The following is a 15707-nucleotide window of genomic DNA, read 5'->3' as shown; positions in this document are numbered from 1 at the left end:
AAAAGACAGAAAGCGATGTACTGTTAATATTACTTACGTTTAGTGTCGGCGCGTGTATAAGAAGAAACTCTCCATTCTTATTTCACATTAGTCCAATCCACACGTGGATATTTAACATGCGTCGTATATTTTCATCATCTGTTCAAAGGCTTTTGCTTCTGGGAAAGTTGCGAGAAATTTATAACAAATGACGGTTGGGTTCATGTTTCAGTGCAAAAAGAAGGAAAAGTATGATCAAAATTCGGTACCGCTCTTCGGTGGTAAAAGCTCAGTAGAAGGGTGAATCTGTTTGTGAACCGGCCGGTAGGAGTAAGACGACATCAGTGTTCCAGGTTTTTCTGGAATTAGCAATTCAATAAAGAATGTAGCGTATTCTAGGTAATTAGTATGTAGAAATTATAACGTAATTAAATAATTAAATAGAATCGTTAGTCGACATTTAAATAATAGCGAACTCAGATAAATATGTATTACATCTAATGCTTTTTATAACCCTGAAATAATTTTTTACTATATATTATTTGGTAAGTTGGTTCGGACCTTAATATACACAATACGGCAATGTGAAATCAAGACTGATTTTTTCTCAATATGAAGCGCAGCTATGCAAGTAAGATGTGGTGAAAACAAAAGACGAATGTTATATGTAAAACTAATACTAAGTACACCTTGTCTCAAAAAGGTTGAGCGCATTCTTTATTGGTGTTTTGAGGCAAAAATTTTCTAAGTCCAGCTTCGGGTATCTTCGCGAAAAAGTAAGCCAGGTTCGAACCTCCAAGCCAGCCTTTGCAATCGGGAAAAAGTTTGCAGATGTGTTTTTCTTCTTTTAAATATAATAAGACTTGTTACCAAGTGTTTAAAAAAGCAACATTGATTGAAATACTTAATGATACAATATTTCGAAACCTTTTATTAATGTGACCACATGCTTGTTTGTCATTTAGCTCTCTATACGTAATGGAGCATTTAAATACGTTAAAGAATCTTTCCATATGTAAAAGAATGCTTAAAGTTAAGAAATAGAACATAATTATCGCCTGAGTACTAAAATAAAAGTCAAAGTAGAACAGAAACAGCGTTTGTAATGGATATGAATGTCATAATTATCTTGAGATCCGTTACACATCGCTAGAAGCTTAGTTCTAGAAGTCCTTGTGTTAGCTCATTGGTAAGCTGTCGAATTTCAAATCATAAGGTTGTGAGTTCGAATCCCATCTGGATCAATACTATTTTTAAAATTATATTTTCCGTAATGCATGAAAAATTATATAAAATAATTACATTAAAATACATAAGTCGTTTATATATAACATAATAATTGCAGAACATTGTAATTATTATGTTTAAAATATAACATCTGAGATAATTTTCACAGTAGGTCGGTATTATATATGAGGATGTAAATACAAGTTAAGAAACTCGTTCAATAGCAATAAATAAATCATGTAGTGTATTTATTTGCAGCTATTTGTCATATAGAGAGTAATTCTCAACATTCATAATATAGAATGTCATTTATGTTCTTGAAAAGTTATTCGATGCATAAACAGAGGGTATAAACAGAGAATCCAAAGTCGGAACGCTCGCAAAAAAATTCATGAACCCCAAAGGTCACGTGAGCAGACTGGAATTGTCCTTATGAAGCATGCCACAGCAGAAAGTCTTTACATAGATTTTCAATTCAATTCCTGATATATGCTTTTGCAATGTGGAAGTGGTGATGCCTTGAATCGCCCTCTCTCGCTCGCTCGCTCGCTCACTCTCTCTCTATTTATACAGAATATAAAAGTGGATTTATGTGTATGTTTCAACATAATTCTGATATATCTAGAGCAATTTTAACTATATTTCTTACAGTCTGGAAATGGAGTACTGTCGGGATACATATCAAAAATGCTAGAAACGGGTCGATATTATTATTGAATCCATAGTTTCGTGGTCGCTTAGGTGAATAGCTCTACTTTCAATTCAAGTCCAATTAAGCTCCCATTAGCACCCAGGGTGGTTACGTAGCGACATAAAGATATCGAAATCAACCGATATTAGAATCGAATCGTAAGTTTTCAGCGCCGCTAACAGTGCAGCATTTCCCATTAGTCCACATTAGTCCCATTGCCTAGAGGGCAACATATTTGCAGAGTGCAAATTTTAAAACTTGAATAATATTTTAATTTTTTCCGTATGAAAAAGTTAAAAATCATGAGCAAATATACTATTTCACGAACAATCCTCTTTTACTATCCTAATATGTTTAATAATAGCGTAAGAAATGTAATAGTAATTCAGAACATGTTTCACAGTTGTTATTTTTTCTTACATAGTTGTAGCTGTAGCATGTAGTGAGTGGAATTTAACTGTAATAAATTCACTAATTAACCATATTCGAATTAAGTTTTATTTTTAAGTTCGGAATGAAGGGGCGGAGAAATATAGAGTTATTGGGGGCACCGAGCTTTTCTACATTTTACTTTCAAGATCTCCATTTTTCTTTTGTCATTTGTTCCTAATAAAAAAAAGTTCAGTCACTTTTGGATTGTCATAGGATAGTAGGAGTTGGATTTTGGGATGCAGCCTGTGAGTTTCTAGAGGAGCTAACTGCTTGAAAAAATATTTTTGAATCATTTGTAACATATGAAATAAGGATATGTATCATAAAAAATTGAAAGTAACTATGTCTGCGTAATCATCACGGTCAAATTGCAAAGTCAAATGAATTGACGTTTGGTATATAATCAGGCTCCAATCCCAACTGGGAAGTTATCATACGCGTGTCACTTTCATTATAATACATATCCTTAGGGGGAGTAGAAGTCCGAATTTTTGCGAAAAATTTAGTATCTCACAAGCCGTTCAACTGAGAGCTGAAATTCAGCATATAACTCTATTAAAAATAAAGAGAATATGCCCTGGCATTTTCTAAAATTGTCTTTTATGAGCTGGGGGACGGGGGTGCATTTTCTATATATTGGAAATTGGTAGTGGGTTGATTTGTAAAAATAATCGAAAACGATTGATATTAGTTGAGAAAAAAATTGAGTAATGCAAACTAAAGTTCTTTTTGAATTTTATACCTACTGCTTTCTATTTATAATTGCTGAAGCTGGTGTTTAATATATGGAGCGTTCCGAGCATAAGGCAATCAAGCCATAAAGTTAGAGAAAAATGGCCATAAAATTTGTATTCTAAACTTAATTACATGGGCATTTTCAATTAGTACGGCATGCTTAATTATATAGAAAATAAGTTTCTCTCTCTCTTGTTTTTTTTTTTTTTTTTTTTTTTTTTTTTTTTTACGTTGGTCTACTTTTCCTTGATTCGAAACTTTTAAATTTCACCCTATTTTCTACTGAAATGTGTCTGTAAGGCAACAAAGAAATAATTACATATGATAAATTTAAATTAATTTTAATTCGGAAGATGAGAAACACTTTGCCATTATATATCGTAAAGGTCAGACCCACCAGTATTGTAACAAAGAGGTGCTTGAGCCAATGACGGTAGAAATTCAAACTCCGATAAGTGATAATTTCACAGTCTTGTTTTATTACAAGTGTAATCTCTTTAGTCAATGGAGAGGAGGACGTGGGCCATCGGTCAGAGTTGATGTCGATGGGTTTTGGTGGGTCGGAGTTGGTCGCAATGGTTCAGAGTGGTTCATAGTTGGTGGTGGGTCAGAGTGGATCACGATGCTTGATGGGTCAGAGTGGGCCAATGGGTCATTTGGGTAGTGGGTCATAGTGGGTCATGGTGGGTCGTGGATCAAATTTTCATTGACCCACACCATCTCTGGTTAAAATTGTACTAAAGATAAGAGGCACCGAAGATGCATGTCGGCTATTCTGCTCAAATTTTGCGCATGGATAGTACTCCACCACAAAGCAATAAATCTGAAACGGTTCACGGTATGACCTCCTAGAACTCGAGATGTAGGGGTTTGTCTGATTGGCTAAATTAAGACGTCAATGATTTATCCTTCAACAACCAAGCTTTTTATGATCGTTTCCGTGGGGAAGTCAGAAGAACACGTGCCTAGTAATCGTAATATTGATAGTTCGCGTCCACCCCGGGGTATTTGTTTTGTGTTTTTTTGTTTCACCTAAATATAAACAAATCACACATATAGGCATTTTAACATATTTTGGGAGAGTAATTTTGTGGTTCGTTGGCGTTTCATCGCGTCTCTGCCGCTGGTAGTAAAGTTTTCAAAATGGAACTTGGGCCATCACGGATCGTCGCTGCGGGGCCACCAATTTCTGGCGAGAGGTTAATAGTTGACCATCTGTAGTCCACCGACGCTTACAGCTTAGGGTAATGAACGATGTCCTTGCCTTGTAGACTTCATGACTACCGACGTCGGCAGTCAACTAGCTTTTAGTATTCCTTTACTAACCATCTATCGTTCATGTTTGTACACGGTGTTGTTGTCATAATAATAATAATAATAATAATAATAATAATAATAATAATAATAATAATAATAATAATAATAATAATAATAATAATAATAATTATTATTATTATTATTATTATTATTATTATTATTATTATTATTATTATTATTATTATTATTATTATTATTATTATTATTATTATTATTTGTAGTAACAGTAGTATAATTGATGATAGAATAATTATTGTCTATGTATTGTCTAGGTAGGACTACACACAGGATTTGGCTCGTTTTGGTTCGACTTGACTCTAATCCGAGTCGAGTTGGAAGATATTTTTCGCACCGAGTCCAAGAGTAGACCTCAAAGATGTCTGTTTCGAGTCGAGTCGAGTTTCAAAGAAAAGTCGTTCGTGCCCATCCCTACTAATGAGAGCTTAATCGGAGTTAAGCGAAATTGAAAGTCTCACTATTTATCTAAGCGACCCCGAAAACTATGAATCTAATATCGATCATTTTCTAGCAATCTTTTATATGTATCCCCCTCCCATTCACCATAGGTAACCCGACAGCACTCTTTTTGAAACTATAAGAAATGTGGTTAAAATTACTCTAGGCCAGTGGTTCTCAATCTAATTCCTATCACGATCCCCTTTTATCACACGCTCTTGCCAGCGACCCTTTTATAATTTGTTTTATAATAAGCTTGTGTGGGATTTTTAACATACCTATTTCTATAATAGTAGAATCCATTTTTTTGTTTTTTTTTTTTTTTTTTTTTTGTTTATAGTGAACAGTGCCATGGAAAATCATTGCCCGGGGCGAGAGTATAGTACGATGTCACCGTATATATGAGTGACGTCGACAGACTAGCTACGAAGCGCCACCATGGTTGGCACGAAGCTCAATAACATTTTCAAAATAAACCCTACCTTTCCTTAATTTTGAGCACATTTTATTACGTTTTTCCTTCTATTTTACACATGTGCACATGCACTTTCCTAACTTGAGTAACACACTTCCTCCGAAATGTGTGGCCCCTCTTTTCGGCGCCCGGCACTGACAGTGGATACAGTAACTGTAATATCTATATTCCCAACGACGAAGGTGCTGGTTCAAGATGGATGTTAAACTCCTTCATTGAAGAGGCCATTAACGTATCCGATCTAAGCCCACAACTTCTTAACCAAATAATAGAATGATCATGCGACAAGTCTTTGCAACTGGTTTTCTGTAACGAAGACTTGGACAAGTTCTGCCTGATGAGGAGAGAAGAATATCCTGGTCTGGTGATTGCTGCTTTAAAAGTAATAATTCCATTTGCTATATCGTACTTATGCGAAAGTGTGTTTTTTTATGGTAAACATTAAAACAAAGATAAGAAATCGCTTATCAGTTGAAAATGGCTTGATAATATTCGTCATGAAGATTGAACCGGGCATTGCAGCACTAGTGAAATTACACCATGCTTAGGTATCTCATTAGGTTTTAATTTTAATTGTATTTCAATGTGCAGGTTTTGTTTCATGTGTATTTTTCTAGTATTTCTATATACAGTTCTCATTAGTTTTATATCATACCTCTTTGATTTAAATTCATTTTTAAACAACTCTACTAACTAACTAACTCTATGGCCTATGGAACCCGGAGGTTCAATGCCGCGTTCACAAAAGCTCTACACTGACTTCTATCCTTAGCCAATTGGATCCAGTTTCTACTTTGTATTCTTATCTCAGCGAGATCCATCTTAATATTGTCCTCCCATCTGCCCCTAGGTCTTCCTAATGGTCGTTTTCCGTTTGGTCTTCCAGTCAAGACTTTCAAAGCGTTTCTACTTTCTTCCATTCTAGCTACCTGACCTGCCCACCTAAGCCTCCTAGACTTGACGACCCTAACAATGTTGGGTAACCGTATAAATTATGTAGTTCCTCGTTATGAAGTTTCCGCCATTCCCCATTCCCGTTCCTCTTGGGTCCGAATATTCGTCTAAGGATCTTGTTCTCAAATACTTTCAGTCTATGTTCTCCCCTCAGAGTAAGCGACCATGTTTCGCAACCATACAGAACAACAGGCATGATTATCGTTTTGTATATTTTAAGCTTCAAATTTCTCGACAGAATTCGCGACGACAAGAGACTTTGAACCGAATAGTAACACGAATTCTACACCCTTTGAAAATGTTCAGTAGACTTATTTTTTATTGTTCTTTACAGTGTGTATAAAAAATAAAAGTATGCCTATCAGAACAAAATTAAAAATAATATTTAAAAATAATTTCTGGTATTAGATTCTAACTATATTTATCTCTTCCGCCTATCTTCGCGATCCCCTAGGGGCCGCGACTCCCAGGTTGAGAAACCCTGCTCTAGGCATACATGAGTTATGATGGAACATAGATACATACACTTTCATATGTATAAATGTAGATAAGAGAGAGTTAAGAGAGAGCGATTAAGGAATTACCGCTCTCAATCTCTTCACTTTACTTTTGCGATTCGTGAATTTCTTACGTGACAGTTTGGGGCTAGCTAGTTTTTTGTCTTGAACCACGATCCGATTTTCGATATGCTCTACCTAAATGCTGTAATGTGAATATTGAGAAGTTATCTGCAATGAAAGTAGCTGCAAATAAATATATTACATAACTTATTTATTGCTATTACACGATTTTTTTAAATTTGTATTCAATATTCACACATAACACACCGACGTTCTGTGAATACCTCAGATGTTATATTTTAAAGATAAGAATTACTTATGTCGTGAAATGAAATGAATATATATATTCAACTGATATATAAAACTGATGATATGAATATATATATACAACTGATGAATTGTAATGTAACTATTTTACATAATTTTCATGCATTGAGGAAAGTAGAATATCATAAAGGAATCTCACCTGAACGGCTATCGAACTCACGATTTAAACGCTCGGTGGTGTACCACTGAGCTAACATGACCGCTTTTCGGAAGCTGCTTCTGAAATATAACTGACTTCATACGTAAATGCTCTTTTCCGTATGGAAATCACAATGACGAAACGAGAGTGTGAATACATAGTCTCGAAATATTGTATCATTAAGTATTTCAATCAATGTTACTTTTTTCTACACTTAATACCATTTCAACATGTCTTATTATATTTAACAGAAGGAAAAACATATCTGTACATCTTTTCCCGATTACTAAGGTTGGCTTAGGAGGTTCGAACCAGCAGCTTTAGTTTACTGTTTTCCGAAGACACCCGAAGTTGGACTTCGAAAGTGTTCGTCTCAAAACAGCTATAATCATATCGCTCAATCTGTTTGGTATATGGTATATGTTTTTATACGTGTAAAGTCAGTATAACAATTCATTCTTTAAACAGCTTTTCGTATGTATTAATATTCCTTTATAAAAACTGATTTTATTATTATTATTACGGCGCACCATTTTCAGATTTCTTTCGCGAGACGTTGACCAAGTCGTTCGCCACCAGCGTTGCCAGACTCACAGCTCGGAATTATTCCAAAACCTGATCGAACTTATGCTAGATTCAGTCAAATTATGCTAGATCCTCATAATTACTAATTGAGGAGTTTAAAAAAAAACAAAGTTGAGATACGATAACGTAACTTAAAACACACAGAGAGCAAGAATGCATGGATAGAACTCAATACTCCACGCACCAAAATTTTAAGTCAACTAAATTACTGCAGTCGTTGCCAAACTCAATGGCGTATATATCGTATAAATGAATGCAAAGTTTTTGTTTACATATTTTGAAAGAAAATTACTTCGCAGCATAAGCGGAGTTGGGAATCGTCTGCTGGGGGAGGGGGCAGATTTTTGGTCGGTCTCGGAGCTGTCATTTCAGGAATAAATATGATCATGAAGTCAGAAGTAAAGATGGTGAAGTTGTCAAAAAGTTGGGGGGAGAATGGCCCCCATAGCTCCGCCCATGCCTCGGAGTTAAAGGATTAGAAAACCCTGGGTGGAGCCACACACACACACACACACAAAAAAAAAAAAAAAAACAAAGCCGTTCCGAACTTACTTAGGAAAATAAGACTACCTGTATGGTTTACCGAGTGTATGAATCAATGGAAGAGGATACATTTCTGCCGTTCTTTTTCTTCCCACGACCAACTTCTCCAGGTTTTACGGCTTTTTGATAACTTGCTGAAATTGTGCTAGATTTGGGCAGGATGCTAAAAGCAAGATGCTAGGCGCTAGAGACATGCAAATTATGCTAGATCTAGCATCATTATGCTAGATCTGGCAACGCTGTTCCCCACAATAGGCGTGTCGTGCAAGTAACCAATCACACGTCAGGTACTAGCTTTTACCTATTGCTTTCTTCTCACAGCTCAGAACATTGGTAACTATGGATAGACGTACAGCAGTAATTACTTTATGGGAGTTGGAAGGTTATTCTGCAACTGCAGCTAGCAGGCGAGTAGATGTCCCGGCCTCTACAGGAAGGCAATGGATTCGGAAATATGGTGCTACAGGTCAGACTGGTAATTTACGATCTCCTGGTCGTCCGCATGTGTCAACCGAAGCCCAAGATGCGAGATTAGTAAACGAAGCCCAGTTAGACCCACTAAGGACGTCTAGACAGATAAGGGAAGCTTCTCTCTTTCCTGGTAGTAAGCATACAGCTCTGCGAAGGCTTCGTCATGCTGGGTTACGTGGCCGTGTTGCTGCCGTGAAGGAAAAACTCTCAGACGACCACAAAATTTACCGTCTCGCGTTTGCACAGGTGAATGTGGGTCTCAATTGGGAAAACGTAGTTTTCTCAGATGAATCCATATTCACAACATCAAAGGAGGGACGCCGTTTTGTGTATCGTCCGAGAGGCACCCGATATGACCATGGATATGTGGCTGCTTGCAATCGCAGTGGCCATGTATCTATTTTATCTTGGGGTTGGATTTCCAGTCGCGGAGCAGGACAGCTTCATAGAATTGAAGGACATCTGGACAATGCTCAGTAGTTAGACATTATCGGTAATATCATGGTGCCATCTGTACGAGTATTTCAGCCTGATAGTGTAATTCAGTTCCAGCAATACCAGTCGCCAATACATAATTCCCGTGTGGTTCAGGAATGGTTCGCAGGGCACCCTGAGATTGATTTAATCGACTGGCCGCCTCGTGGAGCAGACCTCAATCTCATGGAAAATATGTGAGCAGAAGTGAAGCGTACTTTAAGGGAAAGTTGGCCTGAGGCAGATCCACCAAGAACTCAGGATGACCTGTGGCATCTTGTTTCCGAAGCATGGCTGGAGGTAGGGGAAGGAGATAGATTTGTCACCCATGTAATAGATTCCATGCCCAGAAGAATGGAGCGTGTAATAAATTCAGAAGGGTCTTGGACACAATATTAATGTCCCCGCCTTAACTCCCGAAAACAGCCCTTTTCAGGGCTACCTAAACGCTTCTGAAAATATTTCTAGAAGTAAACCACTCCTTGTATCCGATTTCTGTGTAATCCTACTAACAAAAGAATGATAATTAGCTGTAGGCTTTGAACTCAAGACCTCTTCAGTGGCAAGTCCGTACTCTACCAGTGAGCTAACATGAACACGTAAACCTAACCTGAAGAAACACGACTTTCAATTTCTGGTATTCGATGACAATGATGCTCATATACTTTGCAAATGTTGTATTCAACTTGGGATATTCCGCAACACACACACACACATAAACAAAGCGAAAGAGAGAGAGAGAGAGAGAGAGAGATGAATACACAAAAGCATATTCAACGTATTCGAATGAGACTCTAAGTAACGACATTCCGTTCTAAAGAGAATTTGTGCTTCTTCCCGTGACGTTAAGGGGATCGGGAAAAGTTATGTGTCTTGAAGCAGGATACGACTTTGGATACTCTGTTTATACACTTTCTATATCCGTAGGAATATACTGTATTTCACGAATATAAATAACATACTGTAATGAGAATATTGAGAAGATAAATCTGTATGACAAATAGCTGCAAATAAATACACTACATAACTTATTTATTGCTATTAAACGATTTTCCTAACTTGTATTTAACATTCTCATATATAATAACGACCTACTGTGAAAATTATCTCAGATGTTATATTTTAAACATAATAATTACAATGTTCTGCAATTATTATGTTATATATAAACAACTTATGTATTTTAATGTAATTATTTTATATAATTTTTCATGCATTGCGGAAAATATAATTTTAAAAAAAGTATTGATCCAGATGGGATTCGAACTCACAACCTTATGATTTGAAATCCGACAGCTTACCAATGAGCTAACACAAGGACTTCTAAAACTAAGCTTCTAGCGATGTATAACGGATCTCAAGATAATTATGACATTCATATCCATTACAAACGCTGTTTCTGTTCTACTTTGACTTTTATTTTAGTACTCAGGCGATAATTATGTTCTATTTCTTAACTTTGAGCATTCTTTTACATATGGAAAGATTCTTTAACGTATTTAAATGCTCCATTACGTATAGAGAGCTAAATGACAAACAAGCATGTGGTCACATTAATAAAAGGTTTCGAAATATTGTATCATTAAGTATTTCAATCAATGTTGCTTTTTTAAACACTTGGTAACAAGTCTTATTATATTTAAAAGAAGAAAAACACATCTGCAAACTTTTTCCCGATTGCAAAGGCTGGCTTGGAGGTTCGAACCTGGCTTACTTTTTCCCGAAGATACCCGAAGCTGGACTTTGAAAATTTTTGCCTCAAAACACCAATAAAGAATGCGCTCAACCTTTTTGAGACAAGGTGTACATTAATTTTGACTGACAGTTACATGTATGGGCGGGACAAGTGTAGATTGTGTTACTAAATTGCATCGTGAGTTCAACATGGAGCAAGGACTGAACATCAAGTATTGTATGCGTCTGGGTAAGACTGCTACAGAAACTTATCAGATAATGCAACAGGCGTATGGGGCCACTTTTTTTTATCCCGTGTGTCATTTGTTGTATTTGCATGGTACAGGCGTTTCAGGAAAGGACGGGAGGTAATTGAAGACGACGAACATCCGTGTACAGCATAAACAGTAAGAATAGTGGTGGGCACAAAAATCGGTTTTTAGGAAAACCGAAACTGATTTTTGGAAATTAAATATATATATATATATTTTACGCCGAAAACGGTTCGGTTTCGGTTTTCAAAACCGGTTCCGGTTTTCTCCAAAAACCGATTCGCGTTTTACTGAAACCGGTTTCGGTTTTCTCCAAAACTGGTGCAGTTTTTCATCGAAACTGGTTCTGTTTCTGACCTGAATAGTGTTTCTTTGTTCTCCGGAAACCGATTCCGTTTCCACAGAAATAGTTTTGTGTTTTCCAAAGCAGTTTTAGATTTTTAGTTTTTACTAAAACCAGTGCGATTTCTGCCGAAGCCGGTTCCTTCTTATGAGAACTTATATATGTTTTAGATTTTGAAATCGGTTTAGTTTTCAATCAAAATTGGGTTATCAGTTTCGGTGAAAACCGAACCGGATTTTTGAGAAAACCTAAACCGGTTTCGGTGAAAAACCGAACTGGTTTTGGAGAAGACCGAAATATCGGTTTTTCTAGAAACCGGTGTCCGGTTTTATAAAAAACCGGTTTTGCCCATCCCTAGTAAGAACACAGGAGTTAGTGGAAGAAATGAGGACACTGATAACGTAAGACCCAAATGTGACACTACGAATCCTCACTGAGGCGTTGCACTTGAATAAAGCCCGTCTCACACGGATCTGAACTAAGGCCTCAATCCAGGCTACAACTTAACAATGTTGCTTAACTCAAACTTCCATACAATTTCTTTTATCCTGAGGTGATGTAGGGGTCTCAGACGATCCTTAAAACTAGGTAGGTTTTACCAGCAGAGCGTCTCGTGGTCGGTGTATTAAACAGACAAAAACACTTGAAGAATGTGTTACGCACAGAGCAATCAACTGTCGTAATTGTAAATATTATTGTTTATCTATTTCAGAATATGAGTTCATCCGAAGATGAAATAGCCGTAGCAGTGATATCTGCTCCGTTGTTGAGACAAAATCCGCCCACCCCTCCCCCAAAAAAAACGAGAGAGAAAGAGTAAAGAGGAGCTGCTGGTCAGGGAGTGAATTCTTCGCCTCAATAATGCACAGTAAAGCACCGTATTTTCAATGGTGAATAATGAACTACATAGAGAAGATCCTCGTTCCTACAAAAAAAAAAAAAAAAAAAAAAATCAACAGAGTAGACTATTCAGAATTCTATACGCTATTGAAATTACTAACTCCGAAAATTCGGCAGCGAGATACGAACAAGAGGAAGTCTGCATCAGCTGAAAAAAGGTCTGTAGATTGTACATAAGAAATTTGTGCCTACAGGACAGATAGTTAATGCCTCCTTTTACCTTGAAGTATGGAAGTAGTTACTGCGATGTATCACACATGTAAGGCCCGAGTATCGGGGTAATGTTCAGTGGCATCTGCTTTACGATAATACCCCAAATCAAAAGGCAGTAATTGTGCAAGACTTGAAGAATGTCTGCTATCCTGTCGTTTTTGTATCGGTTTTCATAACAGGAAGGGATCACTATGGTTCAGTGGTTGAGCGTTTACCACTGGTGGTACTAATTACAACTTGAAGAATGTATTTTCGTAGTAACTAAGAACCTAATTCAAAAATAAGTAATAATTGTACGTGTTATTATTGGTGAAGACATTTAAAAATGAACATTGGAGTACATTGTCCAGATGATAATTATGATAAAATCACTCATTTGAAGACAATGTGTTTAAAAACAGTGGCGGCAATAACGGCCCCGCAGATCCAACGGTACACGAAGCCCCCTCAAGGGATTGGTTTCTTTCTATGCTCATTAGGGAACCACCCATAAGTGTTACACAATTTTAACACCTCATATATGATGTGGGTGAGAGTTCAGACGTATAATGATTTTTTTAAAGTTCTCATATTCCATGTAGAAAGTAAATTTCTCAAGTTTAACATACCATGATTATGCCTGTTAGACTAAGAGAGAAATTTAGAAAATAGTGTACGTGATGCTTTTATGGGTGCAAATAATAAAATATGATCAGCATTGCAACCAGTTTTAAAATTATGCATATCCCCGTCCCAGACATACACATCGACATAGTATCAAACAATCCTCGAAATATTTTATTTCAAGATTTCGCTTCGTGTTTCTATGAAACTGAACTATTAACAATTTACTCGTAGTATATGGAGTGAATTCACCTATTACGTATAAATTTGCTCTGTGTGCCATTAAAGAAGAAAATGAGAGTTTACAGTACTTTTAGTCTTAGAAACAGGAAATATGTAATATTTGTGTCTTACATTAGAATGTAAAGAATGGCTGAAGGAAAATCGCTGGAAGCCCTAAAGCTAAAGGGGGAAATTCCGTGGGAGGACCCAAAGCTAGTTTCGCCTGCTCTAGTTAAAAAGATGTAACTTGTTTTTCTCAATTCGAAACGAAGCGTCTTCCTTCTCTATTCCAGCTTCACTTGAATTGTTTTCACTAGATAATACTGTTCTGTATTTCGTATTTATGACGAGTATCTTTTGCTCTACGTTTCCGTAGTGCTATTCCGGTATGTTTTAAAGACATTTTCATCTCGCGAGTCATCGTACTCCTCGCATTCAAACAAACAGTGTCTCTTGTTTTCCACACTGTCCTCATTTCATATTCGTCCTTCTCCTCCCATTTCCGTGCAGTCAGTTTAATTGTGGTGATTGCCCTTCTATCTTCTCTCGAGAGGTTGACATATGCTTCTCTCCCTCCTGTTTTACATTTAGTTTGTAGTTCTAGTGATGGTTTTGTTGCATATTCGTTTAATAATCTATGTGTAACTATTTCCGTCATCGCGTTTTTAATCCTTTTGATTGCTGCTCATGCGCTAATACCGCATTTATTCTCCATACTGATTCCTGTAAACCAAATTCTTGAACTTATTGGTAATACCTGTTAACCAGTTATTCTGATTTGTTTCTTTCTCTTGCGCCTCGAGGCAAGCCTGTTGTAAGAGTTTGTTTGTGGTTTTACTTCTTAAATTTATCCAATATTTAAATATTTCCATTTTCGTAAATATTCTGGGTAACCAGCCTGTTTATAGGAGTGCCGAGCAAGTCAGAGCCGCTTGTGACATAAGTTAATGCTATATATTATATAGTAAGCAGTGTATTTTTTTTTATTTGTTATTTTTTATTTTTATTTTTATTTTTTTTTAACTTACGATTTAATCGATTTATTGTTGTAGGCTTTAAAAAGGTTACAAGAACGTAACCAGTTAAGTGAGGAGGATGCCCAGAGTCGCTTAGATGCTCAGCCGTCTAATGAAGAACGCATTGGCAAAGCTGATGTTGTGCTCTCCACCCTCTGGTCTCCTGCATTCACCCAGCAGCAAGTGGAAAAAGCCTGGAAGCTTCTTCTTGAGTATCTTCAGAGCATAGGCGTGGACAACAATGGACAACCGGCCGATGTGGAGGACAACCTTAGTCATAGATCGTCTTTGTGAAATATGTAAATATGTAAATGATTACTTCTGTGGTTATGTAAAAAATAAATTTTTAATTCTTAACTGGTGCAAGTGAACATATCTTTTCTTTTCCCTTTTGTATTAGGTTTGCCCTGGAATTTCATATACAAGGAGTGTTCTGAAAGTAAGGTTACAAAGCGTGCAGTGGAACGTGTATATATTATTTCATACAACCAATACAGCCAACAAATAGTACATACATCGTCATCCTCATAGGTATTCTGCCTTTATTGGCAAGTCACTTGCTGCAACTGAAAAGCTTCTATGCTCCACGGTCTTGCGCTTACCCCTTCGTCTTCACCTACGCTTTTTCTGTTTTGAAATCGTCCATCAAATGCAGTCTCCTTCGCCCTCCCTCTCTTTCCTGCCACCATACAGTGCGTTATTTTTCGACATAGTCTCCGTATCGCTTAAGGTACTTGTTGCATCGTGGGATGAGTTTGAAGACTTCCTCCTGGTAAAAATCCTGTCCTTGCGTGTTCAGCCATGTTGTCACGAAGTGTTTCACTTCCTCGTCTGAAGCGAAGCGACGTCCTCTTAGGTGCTCCTTTAAATACGGGAATAGGTGAAAGTCACTTGGAGCCGTAATGTGATCCTCGTGTTGTTCTGAGTCTGTTGTTGCGCGAGCTGTGCTCAAATTTTTTGATGCTGCGCTGAGTCGACCACTGCGCCCTACGTTTTCTCTACCAGCCGCAAAATTTCGATACCATTCTGCGACATCCTGACGAGATATTGCAGTCTTTCTGTAAACCTCTACCAGCTGCCGGTGAATTTCATTTGCGGT

At 37.0% G+C, this 15707-nt stretch overlaps 1 protein-coding gene across 4 annotated transcripts in view; it reads left to right on the top strand.

Annotated features, from left to right (window-relative positions):
- The window catches only part of Ppat-Dpck (Bifunctional Phosphopantetheine adenylyltransferase - Dephospho-CoA kinase), a 220825-nt gene extending 205851 nt beyond the window's left edge, over positions 1 to 14974 (top strand). For all 4 annotated transcript variants that reach the window (XM_081740329.1, XM_081740327.1, XM_081740328.1 and 1 more), the window contains one exon: positions 14645 to 14974. In XM_081740329.1, the coding sequence (XP_081596455.1) occupies positions 14645 to 14902 (258 nt within the window). In that variant the 3' untranslated portion in view covers positions 14903 to 14974. The remainder of the gene's footprint in view (positions 1 to 14644) is intronic.
- The last annotated feature ends 733 nt before the right edge of the window (positions 14975 to 15707 follow it).

The sequence above is a fragment of the Thermobia domestica genome, chromosome 15 (genome assembly GCF_964235325.1).
Source record: "Thermobia domestica chromosome 15, izTheDome1.hap1.1, whole genome shotgun sequence".
Lineage (NCBI taxonomy): Eukaryota > Metazoa > Arthropoda > Insecta > Zygentoma > Lepismatidae > Thermobia > Thermobia domestica.
Note: the sequence above shows the minus strand (reverse complement) of the source record. Positions and strands in the feature narration are given on the sequence as shown.